The sequence below is a fragment of the Pleurodeles waltl genome, chromosome 5, assembly GCF_031143425.1.
Source record: "Pleurodeles waltl isolate 20211129_DDA chromosome 5, aPleWal1.hap1.20221129, whole genome shotgun sequence".
Classification (NCBI taxonomy): domain Eukaryota; kingdom Metazoa; phylum Chordata; class Amphibia; order Caudata; family Salamandridae; genus Pleurodeles; species Pleurodeles waltl.
In genome coordinates, this window is record NC_090444.1 from 1,841,124,395 (window position 1) to 1,841,143,837 (window position 19,443).

At 48.3% G+C, this 19,443-nt stretch overlaps 1 protein-coding gene across 1 annotated transcript in view; it reads left to right on the plus strand.

The window, feature by feature from the left end:
* Nucleotides 1-19,443, plus strand: part of DNAH8 (dynein axonemal heavy chain 8) — a 9,979,189-nt gene that overhangs the window by 9,233,045 nt on the left and 726,701 nt on the right. Inside the window, exon 82 of the mRNA XM_069236651.1 lies at nt 10,939-11,094. Coding sequence (XP_069092752.1) covers nt 10,939-11,094 — 156 coding nt within the window. The remainder of the gene's footprint in view (nt 1-10,938; nt 11,095-19,443) is intronic.

A 19,443-nucleotide genomic window follows, 5' to 3' on the forward strand; every position in this document is an offset into this window, starting at 1 on the left:
AGTCATGATAGGGGGTTTCTGCAGGAGGAACAAACACCAGCAATGCAACAACAGTGGATTCCGGACCTGAGTACCTGTAAGACAAGGGAAACAAGTCCAATTGTCGCGACAGTGTCGAGAGTGGGCAGGAGCCCAGGAAATGCCAGCTGAGGGTGCAAGGAAGCTGCCACCTGTTGGAAGAAGCTTGGAGTTCTGCAAGAAAGAAGAGAGCTAGAAACTTCTCCTTTGGAGCATGAATGTCCCACATCGCGATGATTTTGCAGAGATGTTCCCACGCAGAAAGACCACAAACAAGCCTTGCTAGCTGCAAGGGTCACAGTAGAGGTTTTTGGGTGCTGCTGTGGCCCAGGAGGGACCAGGATGTCGCCACTTGGAAGAGGAGACAGAGGCGGCGTCCAGCAAGTCAGGGGGCCCTCACAGAAGCAGGCAGCACCAGCAGAAGTACCTGAACAGGCACCAGGAAGAAGAGTGAACTGGAGTCCATGTGAATTCACAAAAGGGAGTCCCACGACGCCGGAGGACAATTCAGAAGGTTGTGCACTGCAGGTTAGAGTGTCGGGGACCCAGGCTTGGATGTGCACGAAGGAAATCCTGGAAGAGTTCACAGGAGCCGGAGCAGCTGCAAATCATGCGGTACCCAGCAATGCAGTCTAGCGTGGGGATGCAAGGACTTACCTCCACCAAACTTGGACTGAAGAGTCACTGGACTGTGGGAGTCACTTGGGCAGAGTTGCTGAGTTCCAGGGACCACGCTCGTTGTGCTGAGAGGGGAACCAGAGGACCAGTGATGCAGTCTTTTGGTGCCTGCGGTTGCAGGGGGAAGATTCCATAGACCCACGGGAGATTCTTCAGAGTTCCTGGTGCAGAGAGGAGGCAGGCTACCCCCAGAGCATGTGCCACCTGGAAACAGTTGAAAAAGCCGGCAGGATGAGGCGATACAAGGTTGCTAGTAGTCGTCTCCCTACTTTGTTGCGGCTTTGCAGGCATCCTGAGCAGTCAGCAGTCGATCCTTTGGCAGAAGGTTAAGAGGGAGATGCAGAGGAACGCTGGTGAGCTCATGCATTTATTATCTAAAGAATTCCCCAAAGCAGAGACCTTAAATAGCCAGAAAAGGAGGTTTGGCTACCAAGGAAGGAGGATTGGCTACCAAGAGAGGTAAGAGTCTATCAGAAGGAGCCTCTGAAGTCACCTGCTGGCACTGGCCACTCAGAGCAGTCCAGTGTGCCCCCAGCACCTCTAAATCCAAGATGGCAGAGGTCTGGGACACACTGGAGGACCTCTGGGCACCTCCCATGGGAGGTGCAGGTCAGGGGAGTGGTCACTCCCCTTTCCTTTGTCCAGTTTCACGTCAGAGCAGGGCTGGGGGATCCCTAAACTGGTGCAGACTGGCTTATGCAGAGATGGGCACCATCTGTGCCCATCAAAGCATTTCCAGAGGCTGGGGGAGGCAACTCCTCCCCAGGCTTCACACCTATTTCCAAAGGGAGAGGGTGTAACACCCTCTCTCAGAGGAAATCCTTTGCTCTGCTTTCCTGGGCCAGGGCTGCCTGGACCACAGGAGGGCAAAAATCTGTCGGAGGGGTTGGCAGCAGCAGCAGCTGCAGTGGAGACCCCGGAAAGGCAGTTTGGCAGTACCCGGGTTCTGTGCTAGAGACCCGGGGGATCATGGAATTGTCACCCCAATGCCATTCTGGCATTGGGGTGACAAGTCCATGATCTTAGACATGTTACATCGCCATGTTCAGAGTTACCTTTGTGACGCTATACATAAGTAGTGACCTATGTATAGTGCACGCGTGTAATGGTGTCCCCGCACTCACAAAGTCCGGGGAATTTGCCCTGAATGATGTTGGGGCACCTTGGCTAGTTCCAGGGTGCCCACACACTAAGTAACTTTGCACCCAACCTTCACCAGTTACTTAAGTGCAGTGGTAAATGGCTGTGAAATAACGTGGACGTTATTTCACTCAGGCTGCACTGGCAGGCCTGTGTGAGAATTGTCAGAGTTCCCTATGGGTGGCAAAAGAAATGCTGCAGCCCATAGGGATCTCCTGGAACCCCAATCCCCTTGGTACCTCAGTATCATAAACTAGGGAATTATATGGGTGTACCAGTATGCCGAATGTGAATTTGTAAATTTTGTCGCTAGCCTGTCAGTGACAAATTTTGAAAGCAGAGAGAGCATAACCACTGAGGTTCTGGTTAGCAGAGCCTCAGTGAGACAGTTAGGCATCACACAGGGAACACATACAGGGCACATACATATGAGCACTGGGGCCCTGTCTGGCAGGGTCCCAGTGACACATAGACTAAAACAACATATATACAGTAAAATATGGGGGTAACATGCCAGGCAAGATGGTACTTTCCTACAGTGCCTGTTCAGGTGCTTCTGCGGATACTTCCTGCTTCTGCGAGGGCTTTCTGTGTTGCTGAACGCCCCCACTGTTTCCCCCTGCAAGGGGCAACTTCCTGGTGCTTCCTGGGCCCTAGCAGCACCCTAAAATCCTCAACCGCGACTCTTGCAGCTAGCAAGGCTTTTTTGCGGTCTTTCTGCATGGAAACAACTCTGCATCCTCCAGCACGCCATGGGACATCTTCTGACCAAAGGAGAAGTTCCTGGCACCTTCTGTTGTTGCAGATTCTTTGGCTTCTTCCACCCTGAGGCATCCCTTTTGCACCTTCATCCGGGGTTTACTGGGCTCCTGCTCCCCCTGGACACTTGCGTGACTCTTGGACTTGGTCCCCTTCCTTTATAGGTCCTCAGGTCCAGGAGTCCATCTTCACTGTTTTGCAGTCAGTTGTTGTCCTTGCAGAATCCCCTATCTCGACTTTACTGTCTTTCTGGGGTAGTAGGGTAACTTTACTCCTACTTTTCAGGGTCTTGGGGTGGGGTATCTTGAACACCTTTAGTGTTTTCTTACACTCCCAGCAACCCTCTACACATTACACTAGGCCTGGGGTCCATTCATGGTTTGCATTCCTCTTTTGGAGTATATGGTTTGTGTTGTCCCTAGGCCTATTTCTCCCTATTGCATTCTATTATGATTCTAAAGTGTTTCCACTACTTTTCTAACTGTTACTTACTTGATTTTGGTTTGTGCGCATATATTTTGTGTATATTACTTACCTCCTAAGGGAGTATATCGTTAGAGATACTTTTGGCATATTGTCACTAAAATTAAGTATCTTTATTTTTAGTAACTGTGAGCATATGTATTGTGTTTTGTTATGATATAGTGCTATATGATATAAGTGGTATAGAAGGCTCTTTGCATGTATCCTAGTTCAGCCTAAGCTGCTCTGCTATAGCTACCTCTATCAGCCTATCAGCCTAAGCTGCTAGAACACCTCTATTCTACTAATAAGGGATAACTGGACCTGGCCCAAGGTGTAAGTACCACAAGGTACCCACTATAAGGCAGGCGAGCCTCCTACACTAGCTTCCCCTATATTATTGTTGTTGCCCTGCCACCTTTGGTCGTGTATGGTGATGGATATTGCATTATTGGTGGGTGTACATGAAAAGATGGAAGGGATGTGCATTCAGTGGGTATGGCATGCAGAGCCTGAGATTTTATTTGGTAATTGTGGTTGTGCACTGTGTGGGATGAGTGGGGTGATGGGTGTCAGGGTAAGGGGCCATGGTGGCATGCAGGCATGGGGGGGGGGTGATAAGTATTAAATGTTGACTCACCAGTGTCCAGTCCTCCGGCTACTTCAGTGAGTCCCTCAGGATGCAGGATGGTCAAGACTTGCTCCTCCCATGCTGTCAGCTGTGGGGGAGGAGGTGAGGGTCCACCGCCAGTCCTCTGGATGGCAAGCTTGTGTCCTGCTGCAATGGAACGTATCTTCCCCCGTAGGTCGTTCCACCTCTTCCTTATGTTATCCCTTGTGCGAGGATGTAGTCCCACGGCATTCACCCTGTCCACGTTCTTCCACCATAGATCCATGTTCCTGGCAATGGGGATCTGCTGGACCTGTGCTCCAAACAGCTGTTGCTCTACCCTCACTATTTCCTCAACCATGACCCGCAACTCCTCATCAGGGAAACAGGGGTGCCTTTGTGGGGACATGGGTGTTGTGTGGTGTGTGTACTTTGTACAGAGGGTGATGTGTGATGTGGTGGAATGCGTGGTGCGTGTCAGATGAATTGGTAGTTGTGATATGTGTGTGCAGTTCTCTTTTGGATTAGCATTGCAAAGTGTAGCCGTCTTCTCGTGTTAGCAAAGGATTGTGGGCGATGTGGGTGTGTGTTTTATAGTGCTGTTGGTGGGTGTGTGGGGTGTGCGTATTTGTGTCAGGTGTGGGTTTTTTGTTCTGGCCAACGTTGTTTTGTTTTGTATTTGGGTGGCCATATCCGCGGCGGCGGTGTTCACCGCCAATGGTTTACTAAAGTTGAATGTCTGCTGTGGTGATTCATGGGTCATTATTTGTAGGGTGTAGTATTGGTGGCGTAACGGTATGGGTGGTAGTACCGACAGTTTATCACATTCAGTGGGTTTGGCGGATTTGTGGTTGGCTCTTTTCTGACAGTTTTATATGTAAGTGTCATTATCTGGTGGATGAATGCCTGCCTCCGCGGTGGTATGCTGGCTGCAGTCAGCACTGCGGTATTCAGTATTTTCCACCTAGGTCATATGAGGGCATATATCTTGTAAGCTTCTTGGAAAGTAGCGCAGCTGCGCTTGTAAAAGTTAGTATCTTTACGCACTCCAGGGCAATATATTTTTAGACACACAGTAGAAAAGGATGAAATCTAGCCTTGACAGTATCTGGAGTAAGTAAGCTCCTGGCATTCTAAAGTTCCATATGGATGTGCTAATCTATGCCACCTCGAGACTATAGTTCACATCAACAAACTGCAGAGGATCCAAAAATAAAAATAATGAAAATGAAAAGTAATACAATTTTACATAAGCGAGCCGATTTAAAGCGCCATGCCATGAGCACACAAAATCAAACAGAAGTTTGCTTGCAGTCAAACGTATCAGCGGTTATGCAGTTATCCATGTAACAGGGTCAGTGTCATGCAAAGCGCTCGACTGCTGTCCAGCGAGATCACGCTGCATAGGAAATAAAAAGAAAAAGTAGTCCAGAAGCCCTGAGGAAAACATGGAACCTCATATGTTCTCAGTAGTTTACCGGTGCGCTCGAGGAGGGCTAAACACTGGAAAAGGCATGACATATGCATGCCTTTCACAAATGAAATCAAGCGATTTTTAAAAGGCAAGCCAAAAAACAAACAAAACTGATTGGCGTGTGGTAGGCGTGGTTAAAAGCCCACAGAGAGATTACAACAGGGGCCATATCATTTTCTTGAAAAGGCTTTGCAGCTGCTGGTGGGAGACTCCACCCTAATGGAAGACCCACCCCTGGCTCTCTCACATTCTCTACATTTCCTCCTTTACTTCAACATGATTTGCATGTCAGTAATACCGCCTTGAAGTGATTGACCGTAGTCGACTCCCTGCAAATAAAACAATCTGAAAAATGTGTTATAGATACAGAGGTTTGCTTGTTTCTACAAGTAAGTGCCTCACATTAGCTAATATTGTTAGATGTAACTTCTTTCAGAATATGTACAAATGCCTTTAGAGGAATGATAATGACTGTAATCATCCTAACCTACCGTTAGCATACTTTTTTTAGGATATAGAAAATTTGCAAAAATAGGTTTGTGAAAGTAAATACATAAATATATGTTGGAGCCAGACCTCTTTTGTGATGTTGCCTACTGACAACAAAAACACAATCAAACTTTGCTTTTATTTCATCAGACTTTTGACAAAAGAATTTCAGGGGCATCAGCTCTATTCATATTTCTCTGCTATCCTGAAATTAAAGGACTTCTGGCTGACAACTGTGGCACCTTAAGTAATTGAGTAAGAAATGGCACCCCTGTAGGAAAGTACCATCTTGCCTGGCATGTTACCCCCATATTTCACTATATATATGTTGTTTTAGTTGTATGTGTCACTGGGACCCTGCCAGCCAGGGCCCCAGTGCTCACAAGTGTGCCCTGTATGTGTTCCCTGTGGGATGACTATCTGTCTCACTGAGGCTCTGCTAACTAGAACCTCAGTGGTTATGCTCTCTCTTTACTTTCTAAATTGTCACTAACAGGCTAGTGACCAATTTCACCAATTCACATTGGCATACTGGAACACCCTTATAATTCCCCAGTATATGGTACTGAGGTACCCAGGGTATTGGGGTTCCAGGAGATCCCTATGGGCTGCAGCATTTCTTTTGCCACCCATAGGGAGCTCTGACAATTCTTACACAGGCCTGCCACTGCAGCCTGAGTGAAATAACGTCCACGTTATTTCACAGCCATTTACCACTGCACTTAAGTAACTTATTAATAAGTACTTATTAGTCACCTATATGTCTAACCTTTACCTGGTAAAGGTTGGGTGCTAAGTTACTTAGTGTGTGGTCACCCTGGCACTAGCCAAGGTGCCCCCACATTGTTCAGGGCAAATTCCCCGGACTTCGTGAGTGCGGTGACACCATTACACACGTGCACTGTACATAGGTCACTACCTATGTACAGCGTCACAATGGTAACTCAGAACATGGCCATGTAACATGTCTAAGATCATGAAATTGTCACCCCAATGCCATTCTGGCATTGGGGAGACAATGCCATGATCCCCCGAGTCTGTAGCACAGACCTGGGTACTGCCAAACTACCTTTCCCGGGGTTTCACTGCAGCTGCTGCTGCTCCCAACCCATCAGACAGGTTTCTGCCCTCCTGGGGTCCAGCCAGGCCTGGCCCAGGAAGGCAGAACAAAGGACTTCCTCAGAGAGAGGGTTTTACACCCTCTCCCTTTGGAAAAAGGTGTCAGGGCTGGGGAGGAGTAGCCTCCCCCAGCCTCTGGAAATGCTTTGATGGGCACAGATGTTGCCCATCTCTGCATAAGCCAGTCTACACCGGTTCAGGGATCCCCCAGCCCTGCTCTGGCGTGAAACTGGACAAAGGAAAGGGGAGTGACCACTCCCCTGACCTGCACCTCCCCTGGGAGGTGCCCAGAGCTCCTCCAGTGTGCTCCAGACCTCTGCCATCTTGGAAACAGAGGTGCTGCTGGCACACTGGACTGCTCTGACTGGCCAGTGCCAGCAGGTGACGTCAGAGACTCATCCTGATAGGCTCTTAACTGTGTTGCTAGCCTATCCTCCTTCCTAAGTAGCCAAACCTCCTTTTCTGGCTTTTTAGGGTCTCTGCTTTGGGCAATTCTTTAGATAATGAATGCAAGAGCTCATCAGAGTTCCTCTGCATCTCTCTCTTCACCTTCTGCCAAGGAATCGACCGCTGACTGCTCAGGATGCCTGCAAAACAGCAACAAAGTAGCAAAGACGACTACTGCAACCTTGTATTGCTGACCCTGCGGCCTTCTCAACTGTTTTCCTGGTGGTGCATGCTGTGGGGGTAGTCTGCCTCCTCTCTGCACTAGAAGCTCCGAAGAAAACTCCTGTGGGACGACGGAATCCTCCCCCTGGAACCGCAGGCACCAAAAGAACTGCATCACCGGTCCTCTGGGTCCCTTCTCAGCACGACGAGCGTGGTCCCTGGAACTCAGCAACTCTGTGGAAGTGACTCCCACAGTCCAGTGACTCTTCAGTCCAAGTTTGGTGGAGGTAAGTCCTTGCCTCACCACGCTAGACTGCATTGCTGGGTACCACGTGATTTGCAGCTGCTCTGGCTCCTGTGCACTCTTCCAGGATTTCCTTTGTGCACAGCCAAGCCTGGGTCCCCAACACTCTAACCTAGAGTGCACAACCTCCTGAGTTGTCCTCCGGCGTCGTGGGATCTTCTTTTGTGACTTTGGGTGAGCTCCGGTTCACTCCTCTTCGTAGTGCCTGTTCTGGCACTTCTGCGGGTGCTGCCTGCTTCTGTGAGGGCTCCTTGTCTTGAGGGGCGCCCCCTCTGTCTACTCACAAAATTAGCGACATCCTGGTCCCTCCTGGGCCACAGCAGCATCCAAAAAACTTAACTGCGACCCTTGCAGCTAGCAAGGCTTGTTTGCGGTCTTTCTGCGTGGGAACACCTCTGCAAGCTTCTTCACGACGTGGGACATCCATCCTCCGAAGGGGAAGTTCCTAGTCCTCTTCGTTCTTGCAGAATCCACAGCTTCTACCATCCGGTGGCAGCTTCTTTGCATCCTCAGCTGGCATTTCCTGGGCATCTGCCGAATCTCGACATTGCCGCAACTCTTGGACTTGGTCCCCTTGTTCCACAGGTACTCTCATCCGGAAATCCACTTTGGTTGCATTGCTGGAGTTGTTCTTCCTTGCAGAATTCCCCTATCACGACTCCTGTGCTCTCTGGGGAACTTTTTCAGGGTCTTGGGGTGAGCTATTTTTCTAACCCTCACTGTTTTCTTACAGTCCCACCGACCCTCTACAAGCTCACATAGGTTTGGGGTCCATTCGTGGTTCGCATTCCACTTTTGGAGTATATGGTTTGTGTTGCCCCTATACCTATGTGCTCCTATTACAATCTATTGTAACTATAAACTGCTTGTATTACTTCCTTTTGCTATTACTGCATATTTTTGGTATTGTGTACATATATCTTGTGTATAGTTGGTATCCTCATACTGAGGGTACTCACTGAGATACTTTTGGCATATTGTCTTAAAAATAAAGTACCTTTATTTTTAGTATATCTGTGTATTGTGTTTTCTTATGATATTGCGCATATGACACCAGTGGTATAGTAGGAGCTTTGCATGTCTCCTAGTTCAGCCTAAGCTGCTCTGCTAAGGTACCCTTTTCTATCAGCCTAAGCTGCTAGAACACCTCTCCTACACTAATAAGGGATACCTGGACCTGGTGCAGAGTGTAAGTACCCCTTGGTACCCACTACAAACCAGGCCAGCCTCCTACAACCCCTGCTTCAGAAAAAGTTTTTTCTGATTCCAGTGACCTCTGATAGCCCTAAGGTACTGCAGCCTCTAAGGAAAGCTTTATTTCTGGATACTGCTTCCTTAAGAAAGGACTGTGGTACTGTAGCCTGTTATAAAAAGAGTTTTCAAGTGACATCAGGGACTTTTAGTAACAACCAAAGTTACTGCAACCTGCTACAGAGAGACTTTGGCCCTCATTATGCTTTGATGGTCTCAAATCGAGACCACCAAACCCATGGGAGCCAACAGACCGCCATGGCTGGCGGTCTTCCGCTCGCCATAATATGGATACTGCCAGATTCCCGCCACATTTATGGCGGACATACGGCAGTAGCCATGCTGGTGGACAAGGTGCCTGGGAGGTGCTACAACCTGCACCGCCCCACCAGTCGGATGCCGCCAGCTGTATTTTGGCCAAACAGACGGCCTGGTGGTGTCCTGCTGGCGGAGCACTGCTGGCGGTAGCAGCGCCACTTCCAGTTCCCCGCCAGACGACCTCCTCGCTGGACAAGGTAAGTCAGGTGTCCGTCAGGGGAGGGGTTATGGGTGGGTGTTGTGTGTGAGTGTGTGGTGTCTGCATGTGTGTATGAATGTGTGTGTGCATGTGTGTATGCGTCTGAGTGTTGTGGTGTATGCGTGGTTGTATGCGTGTGAGTGAATGCGTGTATGAATGTTATAGTGAGTGTGTATGCATGTCAGTGTGTATGCATGTGAGTAAATGTGTTTATGGATGAGTGAAGGTGAATGCGTGAATGGAAGTGATGATGCATGGGTGCATGTGTGGTGCGTTGTGTGTGCATGATTACGGGGAGGGGCGTGGGTGTGGGGGGTTGGGGGTGCTGTGATTCCAGGGGGCTTTGGGGGGGCGCTGTGATTCTAGGGGGGGCAAGGGGTTGGGGGGGTGATGTGATTCTGGGGGGGTGGAGGGTGTTGGGTGTGGGGTAGGGTGATTAGGTGATTGCTGGGGGTGTGGGGGAGCCTCCTACCGTTGACAGGGAACAAATTACCTGTCACCGGTAGCCCTACCCCCATGGTTTTTGTGGCAGTGGTACCACTGCGAAAACCATGGTGGTAGGCCGGCTCATTGTACTGCTGGCAGTCATCTGTGGACCGCTGGGTCGAAAATGCACATCTCCGGCTCGACAATTCATACCGCCATGGCGGTATGAGTGGTGATGTTGCGGGTTGGCTGCAGCCAACCCGCTACCCTCTTAATGTGGCGGTTTACACCACCAGCCTGTTGCCGGTGACACTGCCACATTATCCCTGGCGGTCAAAAGACCTCCAGGGTCAAAATGAGGACCTTTATGTCTGCCTCCAAGCACCTTCAGTAACAACCTCTGGTATTGCAGCCTTGTTAAAACAAGGTCATATATCTGAGCATCTCTGGGCATCTCTATGAACTGCCTTAAGTACCGCACCCTTCTTCAGAAAATATTTATAAGTGATACCTAGACCGTCTAGTAACAACTAAAGGTACTACTATGTTTGTTCTTACAATGACTAAAGATTCTGCAACCTGCTACAGAAAACAAGGATTTGTGATCACTCCAGGGAGCCTGCTTTAGAAAGGATTTGTGTCTAGTTCCAGGGACGTCTGTTACCTACCTAAGGTTGTTTATCATTGAAGGGATCTCTAATGTCAAGTATTAGCAAGGTTGAAATATATTAATTTACTTTCAGTTACAAGCTAGACCTATTGGATTAGGTAGTGTGTATTTCAACAAAACATGATTTATTGGCCTGGCTGATGCTTTTTCTGCGTTCTGAGTGCCTCTATGCCATGATAGCTCTTGGTGTTCTAAATAAATAATTGAAAGTATTTTGCAGTGGGCATTCCATGTCTTGATGTCAAGAAGCACTATAGCTGGTGGTTGATTACCTATGAATTCTTGAAGAATAAATCAGGTTCACTGTACCAGCAAATATCTGACTCCATTCAGTGTCCAGCATTATGCAGTGCATATTTTATTTCAATTGTTTCTTTAAAATAATACATTGCTCTTTTTTTTGTTTCAACAGATTTCTATAAAGTTTACAAATGAGCCTCCTCAGGGAATGCGTGCTGGTTTGAAGAGAACGTTTGCAGGAATCAGTCAAGATATGCTAGATGTCAGCAATCTGCCCATGTGGAAACCTTTGCTTTATACTGTTGCATTCCTGCATTCAGTTGTACAGGTATTGTTGAGTTGCACAATATTTTGCAATATTGAATTGGCCATCAAATGAAAAGGCCAGTTTTCTTGGACCAATCCGTAGTCACCAATGATAAGGACTCAGAAAAGCTCTTTGTATGATTGTTTTTTGGACAGTGAGCATGTGTTGAGAAGCATGCATGTGAGTTCAGGGTGTTGTGTGGGTGGTTGCAGAAGTAGGTGAGAATGGAGAGTGGGGTGTTGGAAGCTCTCAGTGCAGTTGTGGAGAGCGTAGGTGAAGGTGCGGTGAGTGTAGGTTGTGGTGAGTGCATGCAGATTTGCAGGCAGTGCAGAAGGACACTCCCTCGGTGTTCTGTGGTGTGGCAAGGCAGCATCAGATGGAACAGCAGCCGGGGTTGAGGATGCAGAAAGTTGCAGTGGGGTAGCGGCGCTAGAGGGGAGGACCAGGGTTCTTGGCACTGGTCACTGTCCAAGCGAGGATGGGTGCAGATGGGCTTGCCTTAGGCATGACTTCTGCATACCAGCGGTGCGCTCAAGCTGTGACCACTTTTAAGTAGGTCCTTGGAGTGGGGAGGAGTGATGTCACTTCCTCTGTAGCTGGATGATGGGAAATCCAGTGATGTCACTTCATGTGCAGATCGATTATGGAAATGAGTTGTCTTCCTTATCTGCTTCTTTTAAAAACAGGTTTTGTGGGAAACCAGTGATATCACTTTCTGTGCAGATGGATGATGAGAAATCATGTGATGTCACTTCCTGTGCTGATGGACGAGAGGAAATACACTGATTCACTTCCTGTGCAGATGTAAAATGGGGAATCCAGAGATCTCACTTCCTCTGCTGATGGAAATGAGTCATCTTGCTTGGCTTCTTCTTTTAAATACTTTTTTGAGAGAAAAACAGTTATGCAGCTTCCTGTGCCGATGGGTGATGGGAAATCCAGTGATGTCACTTCCTGTGCACATAGATAATGAGAAATCCATTGATTTTACTTCCTGTGCGGATGGATGATGGAATGCTATGTTACTGTAGGAAAGTATCATCTTGCCTGGCATGTTACCCCCATTTTTCACTGTATATATGTTGTTTTAGTTGTATGTGTCACTGGGACCCTGCCAGCCAGGGCCCCAGTGCTCATAAGTGGGCCTGAATGTGTTACCTGTGTAGTGACTAACTGTCTCACTGAGGCTCTGCTATCCAGAACCTCAGTGGTTATGCTCTCTCATTTCTTTCAAATTGTCACTAACAGGCTAGTGACCAATTTTACCAATTTACATTGGCTTACTGGAACACCCTTATAATTCCCTAGTATATGGTACTGAGGTACCCAGGGTATTGGGGTTCCAGGAGATCCCTATGGGCTGCAGCATTTCTTTTGCCACCCATAGGGAGCTCTGACAATTCTTACACAGGCCTGCCACTGCAGCCTGAGTGAAATAACGTCCACGTTATTTCACAGCCATTTACCACTGCACTTAAGTAACTTATAAGTCACCTATATGTCTAACCTTTACCTGGTAAAGGTTAGGTGCAAAGTTACTTAGTGTGAGGGCACCCTGGCACTAGTCAAGGTGCCCCCACATTGTTCAGGGCAAATTCCCCGGACTTTGTGAGTGCGGGGACACCATTACACGCGTGCACTACATATAGGTCACTACCTATATGTAGCTTCACAATGGTAACTCCGAATATGGCCATGTAACATGTCTATGATCATGGAATTGCCCCCTCTATACCATCCTGGCATAGTTGGCCCAATCCCATGATCCCAGTGGTCTGTAGCACAGACCCTGGTACTGCCAAACTGCCTTTTCAGGGGTTTTACTGCAGCTGCTGCTGCTGCCAACCCCTCAGACAGGGTTCTGCCCTCCTGGGGTCCAGCCAGGCCTGGCCCAGGATGGCAGAACAAAGGACTTCTTCTGAGAGAGGGTGTTACACCCTCTCCCTTTGGAAAATGGTGTGAAGGCAGGGGAGGAGTAGCCTCCCCCAGCCTCTGGAAATGCTTTCATTGGCACACATGGTGCCCATTTCTGCATAAGCCAGTCTACACCGGTTCAGGGACCCCTTAGCCCTGCTCTGGCGCGAAACTGGACAAAGGAAAGGGGAGTGACCACTCCCCTGACCTGCACCTCCCCTGGGAGGTGTCCAGAGCTCCTCCAGTGTGCTCCAGACCTCTGCCATCTTGGAAACAGAGGTGCTGCTGGCACACTGGACTGCTCTGAGTGGCCGGTGCCACCAGGTGACGTCAGAGACTCCTTCTGATAGGCTCCTTCAGGTGTTGCTAGCGTATCCTCTCTCCTAGGTAGCCAAACCCTCTTTTCTGGCTATTTATGGTCTCTGTCTCTGGGGATTCTTTAGATAACGAATGCAAGAGCTCATCAGAGTTCCTCTGCATCTCTCTCTTCACCTTCTGCCAAGGAATCGACTGCTGACCGCGCTGGAAGCCTGCAAAACTGCAACAAAGTAGCAAAGACGACTACTGCAACTCTGTAACGCTGATCCTGCCGCCTTCTCGACTGTTTTCCTGGTGGTGCATGCTGTGGGGGTAGTCTGCCTCCTCTCTGCACTAGAAGCTCCGAAGAAATCTCCCGTAGGTCGACGGAATCGTCCCCCTGCTACCGCAGGCACCAAAGAACTGCATTACCGGTCCCCTGGGTCTCCTCTCAGCACGACGAGCGAGGTCCCTTGAATCCAGCAACTGTGTCCAAGTGACTCCCACAGTCCAGTGACTCTTCAGTCCAAGTTTGGTGGAGGTAAGTCCTTGCCTCCCCTCGCCAGACTGCATTGCTGGGAACCGTGACTTTTGCAGCTACTCCGGCCTCTGTGCACTTCCGGCGGAAATCCTTTGTGCACAGCCAAGCCTGGGTCCACGGCACTCTAACCTGCATTGCACGACTTTCTAAGTGGCCCTCTGGCGACGTGGGACTCCTTTGTGCAACTTCCGGTGAGCACCGTTTCACTCTTCTTCGTAGTGCCTGTTCCGGCACTTCTCCGGGTGCTGCCTGCTTCTGAGAGGGCTCCTTGTCTTGCCCGACTCCCCCTCTGTCCCCAGACGCAATTGGCGACATCCTGGTCCCTCCTGGGCCACAGCAGCATCCAAAAACCCTAACCGCACGATTTGCAGCTAGCAAGGCTTGTTGGCGGTCTTTCGGCGGGAAAATACTTTTGCACGACTCTCCACGGCGTTTGGGATCCATCCTCCAAAGGGGAAGTCTCTAGCCCTTGTCATTCCTGCAGAATCCTCAGCTTCTACTGTCCAGTAGCAGCTTCTTTGCACCCACAGCTGGCATTTCCTGGGCATCTGCCCATCTCCGACTTGCTTGTGACTTTCGGACTTGGTCCCCTTGTTCCACAGGTACCCTCGACTGGAAATCCATAGTTGTTGCATTGCTGGTTTGTGTCTTTCCTGCAGTATTCCCCTATCACGACTTCTATGTCCTTTGGGGAACTTTAGTGCACTTTGCACTCACTTTTCAGGGTCTTGGGGTGGGCTATTTTTCTAACCCTCACTATTTTCTAATAGTCCCAGCGACCCTCTACAAGGTCACATAGGTTTGGGGTCCATTCGTGGTTCGTATTCCACTTTTGGAGTGTATGGTTTGTGTTGCCCCTATTCCTATGTGTCCCCATTGCATCCTATTGTAAGTATACATTGTTTGCACTGTTTTCTAAGACTATACTGCATATTTTTGGTATTGTGTACATATATCTTGTGTATATTTGCTATCCTCATTCTGAGGGTACACTCTGAGATACTTTGGCATATTGTCATAAAAATAAAGTACCTTTATTTTTAGTATATCCGTGTATTGTGTTTTCTTATGATATTGTGCAAGTGACACTAGTGGTACTGTAGGAGCTTCACTCGTCTCCTAGTTCAGCCTAAGCTGCTCTGCTAAGCTACCATTATCTATCAGCCTATGCTGCTAGACACCCTATACACTAATAAGGGATAACTGAGCCTGGTGCAAGGTGTAAGTACCCCTAGGTACTCACTACAAGCCAGGATGGCATAGAGAGGGCAATTCCATGATCATAGACATGTTACATGGCCATATTCGGAGTTACCATTGTGAAGCTACATATAGGTAGTGACCTATATGTAGTGCACGCGTGTAATGGTGTCCCCGCACTCACAAAGTACAGGGAATTGGCTCTGAACAATGTGGGGGCACCTTGGCTAGTGCCAGGGTGCCCTCACACTAAGTAACTTTGCACCTAACCTTTACCAGGTAAAGTTTAGACATATAGGTGACTTATAAGTTACTTAAGTGCAGTGTAAAATGGCTGTGAAATAACGTGGACGTTATTTCACTCAGGCTGCAGTGGCAGGCCTGTGTAAGAATTGTCAGAGCTCCCTATGGGTGGCAAAAGAAATGCTGCAGCCCATAGGGATCTCCTGGAACCCCAATACCCTGGGTACCTCAGTACCATATACTAGGGAATTATAAGGGTGTTCCAGTAAGCCAATGTAAATTGGTAAAAATGGTCACTAGCCTGTTAGTGACAATTTGGAAAGAAATGAGAGAGCATAACCACTGAGGTTCTGATTAGCAGAGCCTCAGTGAGACAGTTAGTCACTACACAGGTAACACATTCAGGCACACTTATGAGCACTGGGGCCCTGTGTTACCAGGGTCCCAGTGACACATACAACTAAAACAACATATATACAGTGAAAAATGGGGGTAACATGCCAGGCAAGATGGTACTTTCCTACAGCGACTCGCTAATCGCGTTTCCCTATGCAGAAATGCATATTGCGAGTCGGTACCGACTCGCAATATGCATTTCAGAATCGCAAATAGGAAGGGGTGTTCCCTTCCTATTTGCGATTCGGAGTGGTATGCAATACCATTTGCGACGCATATGCGGTTGCAAATGGAGTTGCAGTTACCATCCACTTCAAGTGGATGGTCACCCACTCGCAAATTGGAAGGGGTCCCCATGGGACCCCTTCCACTTTGTGAATGGACCCCCAAATATTTTTTCAGGGTAGGTAGTGGTCCAAGGGACCACTACCTGCCCTGAAAAAAAAAACGAAACTAAAGGTTTCAGATTTTTTCTTATGTGCAGCTCGTTTTCCTTTAAGGAAAACGGGCTACACTTAAAAAAAAAAAAACTGCTTTATTTAAAAGCAGTCACGAACATGGAGGTCTGCTGACTACAGTAGGCCTCCATGTTTGCGAGTGCCTGGACTCGCTATGGGGCCGCAATTTGCGACCCACCTCATGAATATTAATGAGGTGGGTCATTGCGACCCCATAGCGAGTCGCAGACGGTGTCTGAGACACCGTTCTGCATTGGAAATTGCGACTTGCAATTTGCGAGTCGCTCTGACTCGCAAATTGCAAGTCGCAATTCCCAACTTTGCTACATCTGGCCCTTAAATATGTATTTGAGTTTTAAAAATGCTTTACAGGCGCCACTCTGGGTGCACACACTTTTAATCCATTTGTTTTCACAATTGGTTTAAAAGGGCAGCAGAAGGTACCTGCCACTGCCCAGTGGATTGTCCTCTGAACCAGGAAGCGAGGGTGCTCACTCCATGTGCTGCCAGGATTTGCATCTTTGTGAGTGGTATCATAAAGGACAAGCCGCAGCATGCAGCAGGGTCCCAGTGACACATACAACTAAAACAACATATATACAGTGAAAAATGGGGGTAACATGCCAGGCAAGATGGTACTTTCCTACACAACCCCCCCCCCCAAACGAAGGACAATAAGACTAGCCATGACCTGATGAGTCTTCATTGTCTAAGTGGAAATATCTGGAGAGTCCATCTGCATTGGAGTGGCTACTCCCAGGTCTATGTTCCACTGTATAGTCCATTCCCTGTAGGGATATGGACCACCTCAACAATTTAGGATTTTCACCTTTCGTTTGTTTTAGCCAAAGTAGAGGTTTGTGGTCTGTCTGAACAATGAAGTGAGTGCCAAACAGGTATGGCCTCAACTTCTTCAGTGCCCAGACCACAGCAAAGGCCTCCCTCTCAATGGCAGACCAACGCTTTTCTCTAGGGGTCAACCTCCTACTAATAAAAGCAACAGGTTGATCCTGGCCCTCAGAATTAAGTTGTGATAGGACTGCCCCTACTCCTAATTCAGATGCATCAGTTTGGACATAGAATTTTTTAGAGTAACAAGGGCTTTTCAGTACAGGTGCAGAGCACATGGCCTGCTTCAGGTCCTCAAAAGCTTTCTGACAGTTTGCTGTCCATAATACCTTTTTAGGCATTTTCTTGGATGTGAGGTCATTAAGAGGGGCTGCAATGGAGCCATAGTTCTTAATGAACCTCCTGTAATACCCAGTGAGGCCTAGGAAGGCTCTCACCTGAGTCTCAGTGGTAGGGGGAACCCAATCAATAATTGTTTGGATTTTCCCCTGAAGTGGTGCAATCTGTTCCCCACCAACAAGGTGTCCCAGATAAACCACCTTACCCTGCCCTATCTGGCACTTTGAAGCCTTGATAGTGAGGCCTGCCTTTTGCAGGGCCTCCAAAACTTTCCATAGGTGGACCAGGTGATCATCCCAGCTGGAGCTAAAGACAGCTATATCGTCCAAATATGCTGCACTGAAAGCTTCCAGCCCTTGCAGGACTGTGTTCACCAACCTCTGAAAAGTGGCAGGTGCATTTTTCAAACCAAAAGGCATTACAGTAAACTGGTAATGTCCTCCAATGGTTGAAAATGCAGTCTTAGGTTTAGCATCTTCTGACAATTTGATCTGCCAATACCCTGCAGTCAAGTCAAAAGTGCTTAGATACTTGGCAGATGCCAGTGTATCTATGAGCTCATCTGCCCTGGGTATAGGGTGAGCATCAGTTTTGGTTACTAAGTTGAGACCTCTATAGTCTACACAAAACCGCATTTCCTTCTTTCCATTTTTGGAATGGGGTTTTGGTACCAGTACTACAGGAGAAGCCCATGGACTGTCAGAGTGCTCAACCACTCCTAGTTCTAACATTTTCTGGACCTCTTGCTTTATGCAGTCCCTGACATGGTCAGGCTGCCTATAGATCTTACTTTTGACAGGCAAGCTGTCTCCAGTATCTATAGTGTGCTCACACCAAGAAGTGGTACCTGGCACAGTAGAGAAGAGTTCAGAGAATTGATCTAGGAGATTTATGCAATTGTCTTTCTGCTCAGCAGTAAGACAGTCAGCCAAAACTATACCTTCCACAAGAGCATCTTGTTCTGTGGAAGAGAAGAGATCAGGTAGAGGATCACTGTCTTCTTCCTGTCCTTCATCAGTTGCCATGAGCAGGGTGAGATCAGCCCTGTCATAGTAGGGTTTCAGGCGGTTGACATGGAGCACCCTAAGGGGACTCCTGGCAGTGCCTAAGTCAACTAAATAGGTGACTTCTCCCTTCTTTTCAACAATTGTGTGGGGACCACTCCATTTATCTTGGAGTGCTCTTGGGGCCACAGGCTCCAAGACCCACACTTTCTGCCCTGGTTGGTACTGAAACAAAACAGCCTTCTGATCATGCCATTGCTTCTGGAGCTCTTGGCTGGCCTGAAGGTTTTTACTGGCCTTTTTCATGTACTCAGCCATCCTTGATCTGAGGCCAAGTACATAATCTACAATATCCTGTTTAGGAGCTTTTAAAGGTTGTTCCCAACCCTCCTTTACAAGTGTGAGTGGACCCCTAACAGGGTGTCCAAAAAGAAGTTCAAAGGGGCTGAAGCCCACTCCTTTCTGGGGTACCTCCCTGTAGGCAAAAAGGAGGCATGGTAGAAGGACATCCCATCTCCTGCGGAGTTTTTCAGGGAGACCCATAATCATGCCTTTGAGAGTTTTATTAAATCTCTCCACCAGTCCATTTGTTTGTGGATGATAGGGTGTTGTGAACTTGTACGTTACACCACACTCCTTCCACATGGCCTTTAAGTATGCAGACATGAAATTGCTTCCCCTGTCTGATACTACTTCCTTTGGGAAGCCCACCCTGGAAAATATTCCCAGGAGGGCCTTTGCCACTGCAGGTGCTGTAGTGGTCCTTAAAGGAATAGCTTCAGGATATCTTGTGGCATGGTCCACTACCACTAAGATGAATCTATTGCCTGAAGCAGTAGGAGGGTCAAGGGGGCCAACTATGTCAACCCCTACCCTTTCAAAGGGAACCCCAACCACAGGCAGTGGAATAAGGGGTGCCTTTGGGGTGCCACCTGTCTTGCCACTGGCTTGACAGGTTTCACAGGACTTACAAAATTCCTTTGTGTCCTCAGACATTCTAGGCCAATAAAACAGGGGAACAAGCCTGTCCCAAGTTTTCATTTGTCCTAGATGCCCAGCTAGGGGAATGTCATGTGCCAGGGTTAGGAGGAACTTTCTGTACTCCTGAGGAATCACTAATCTCCTGGCA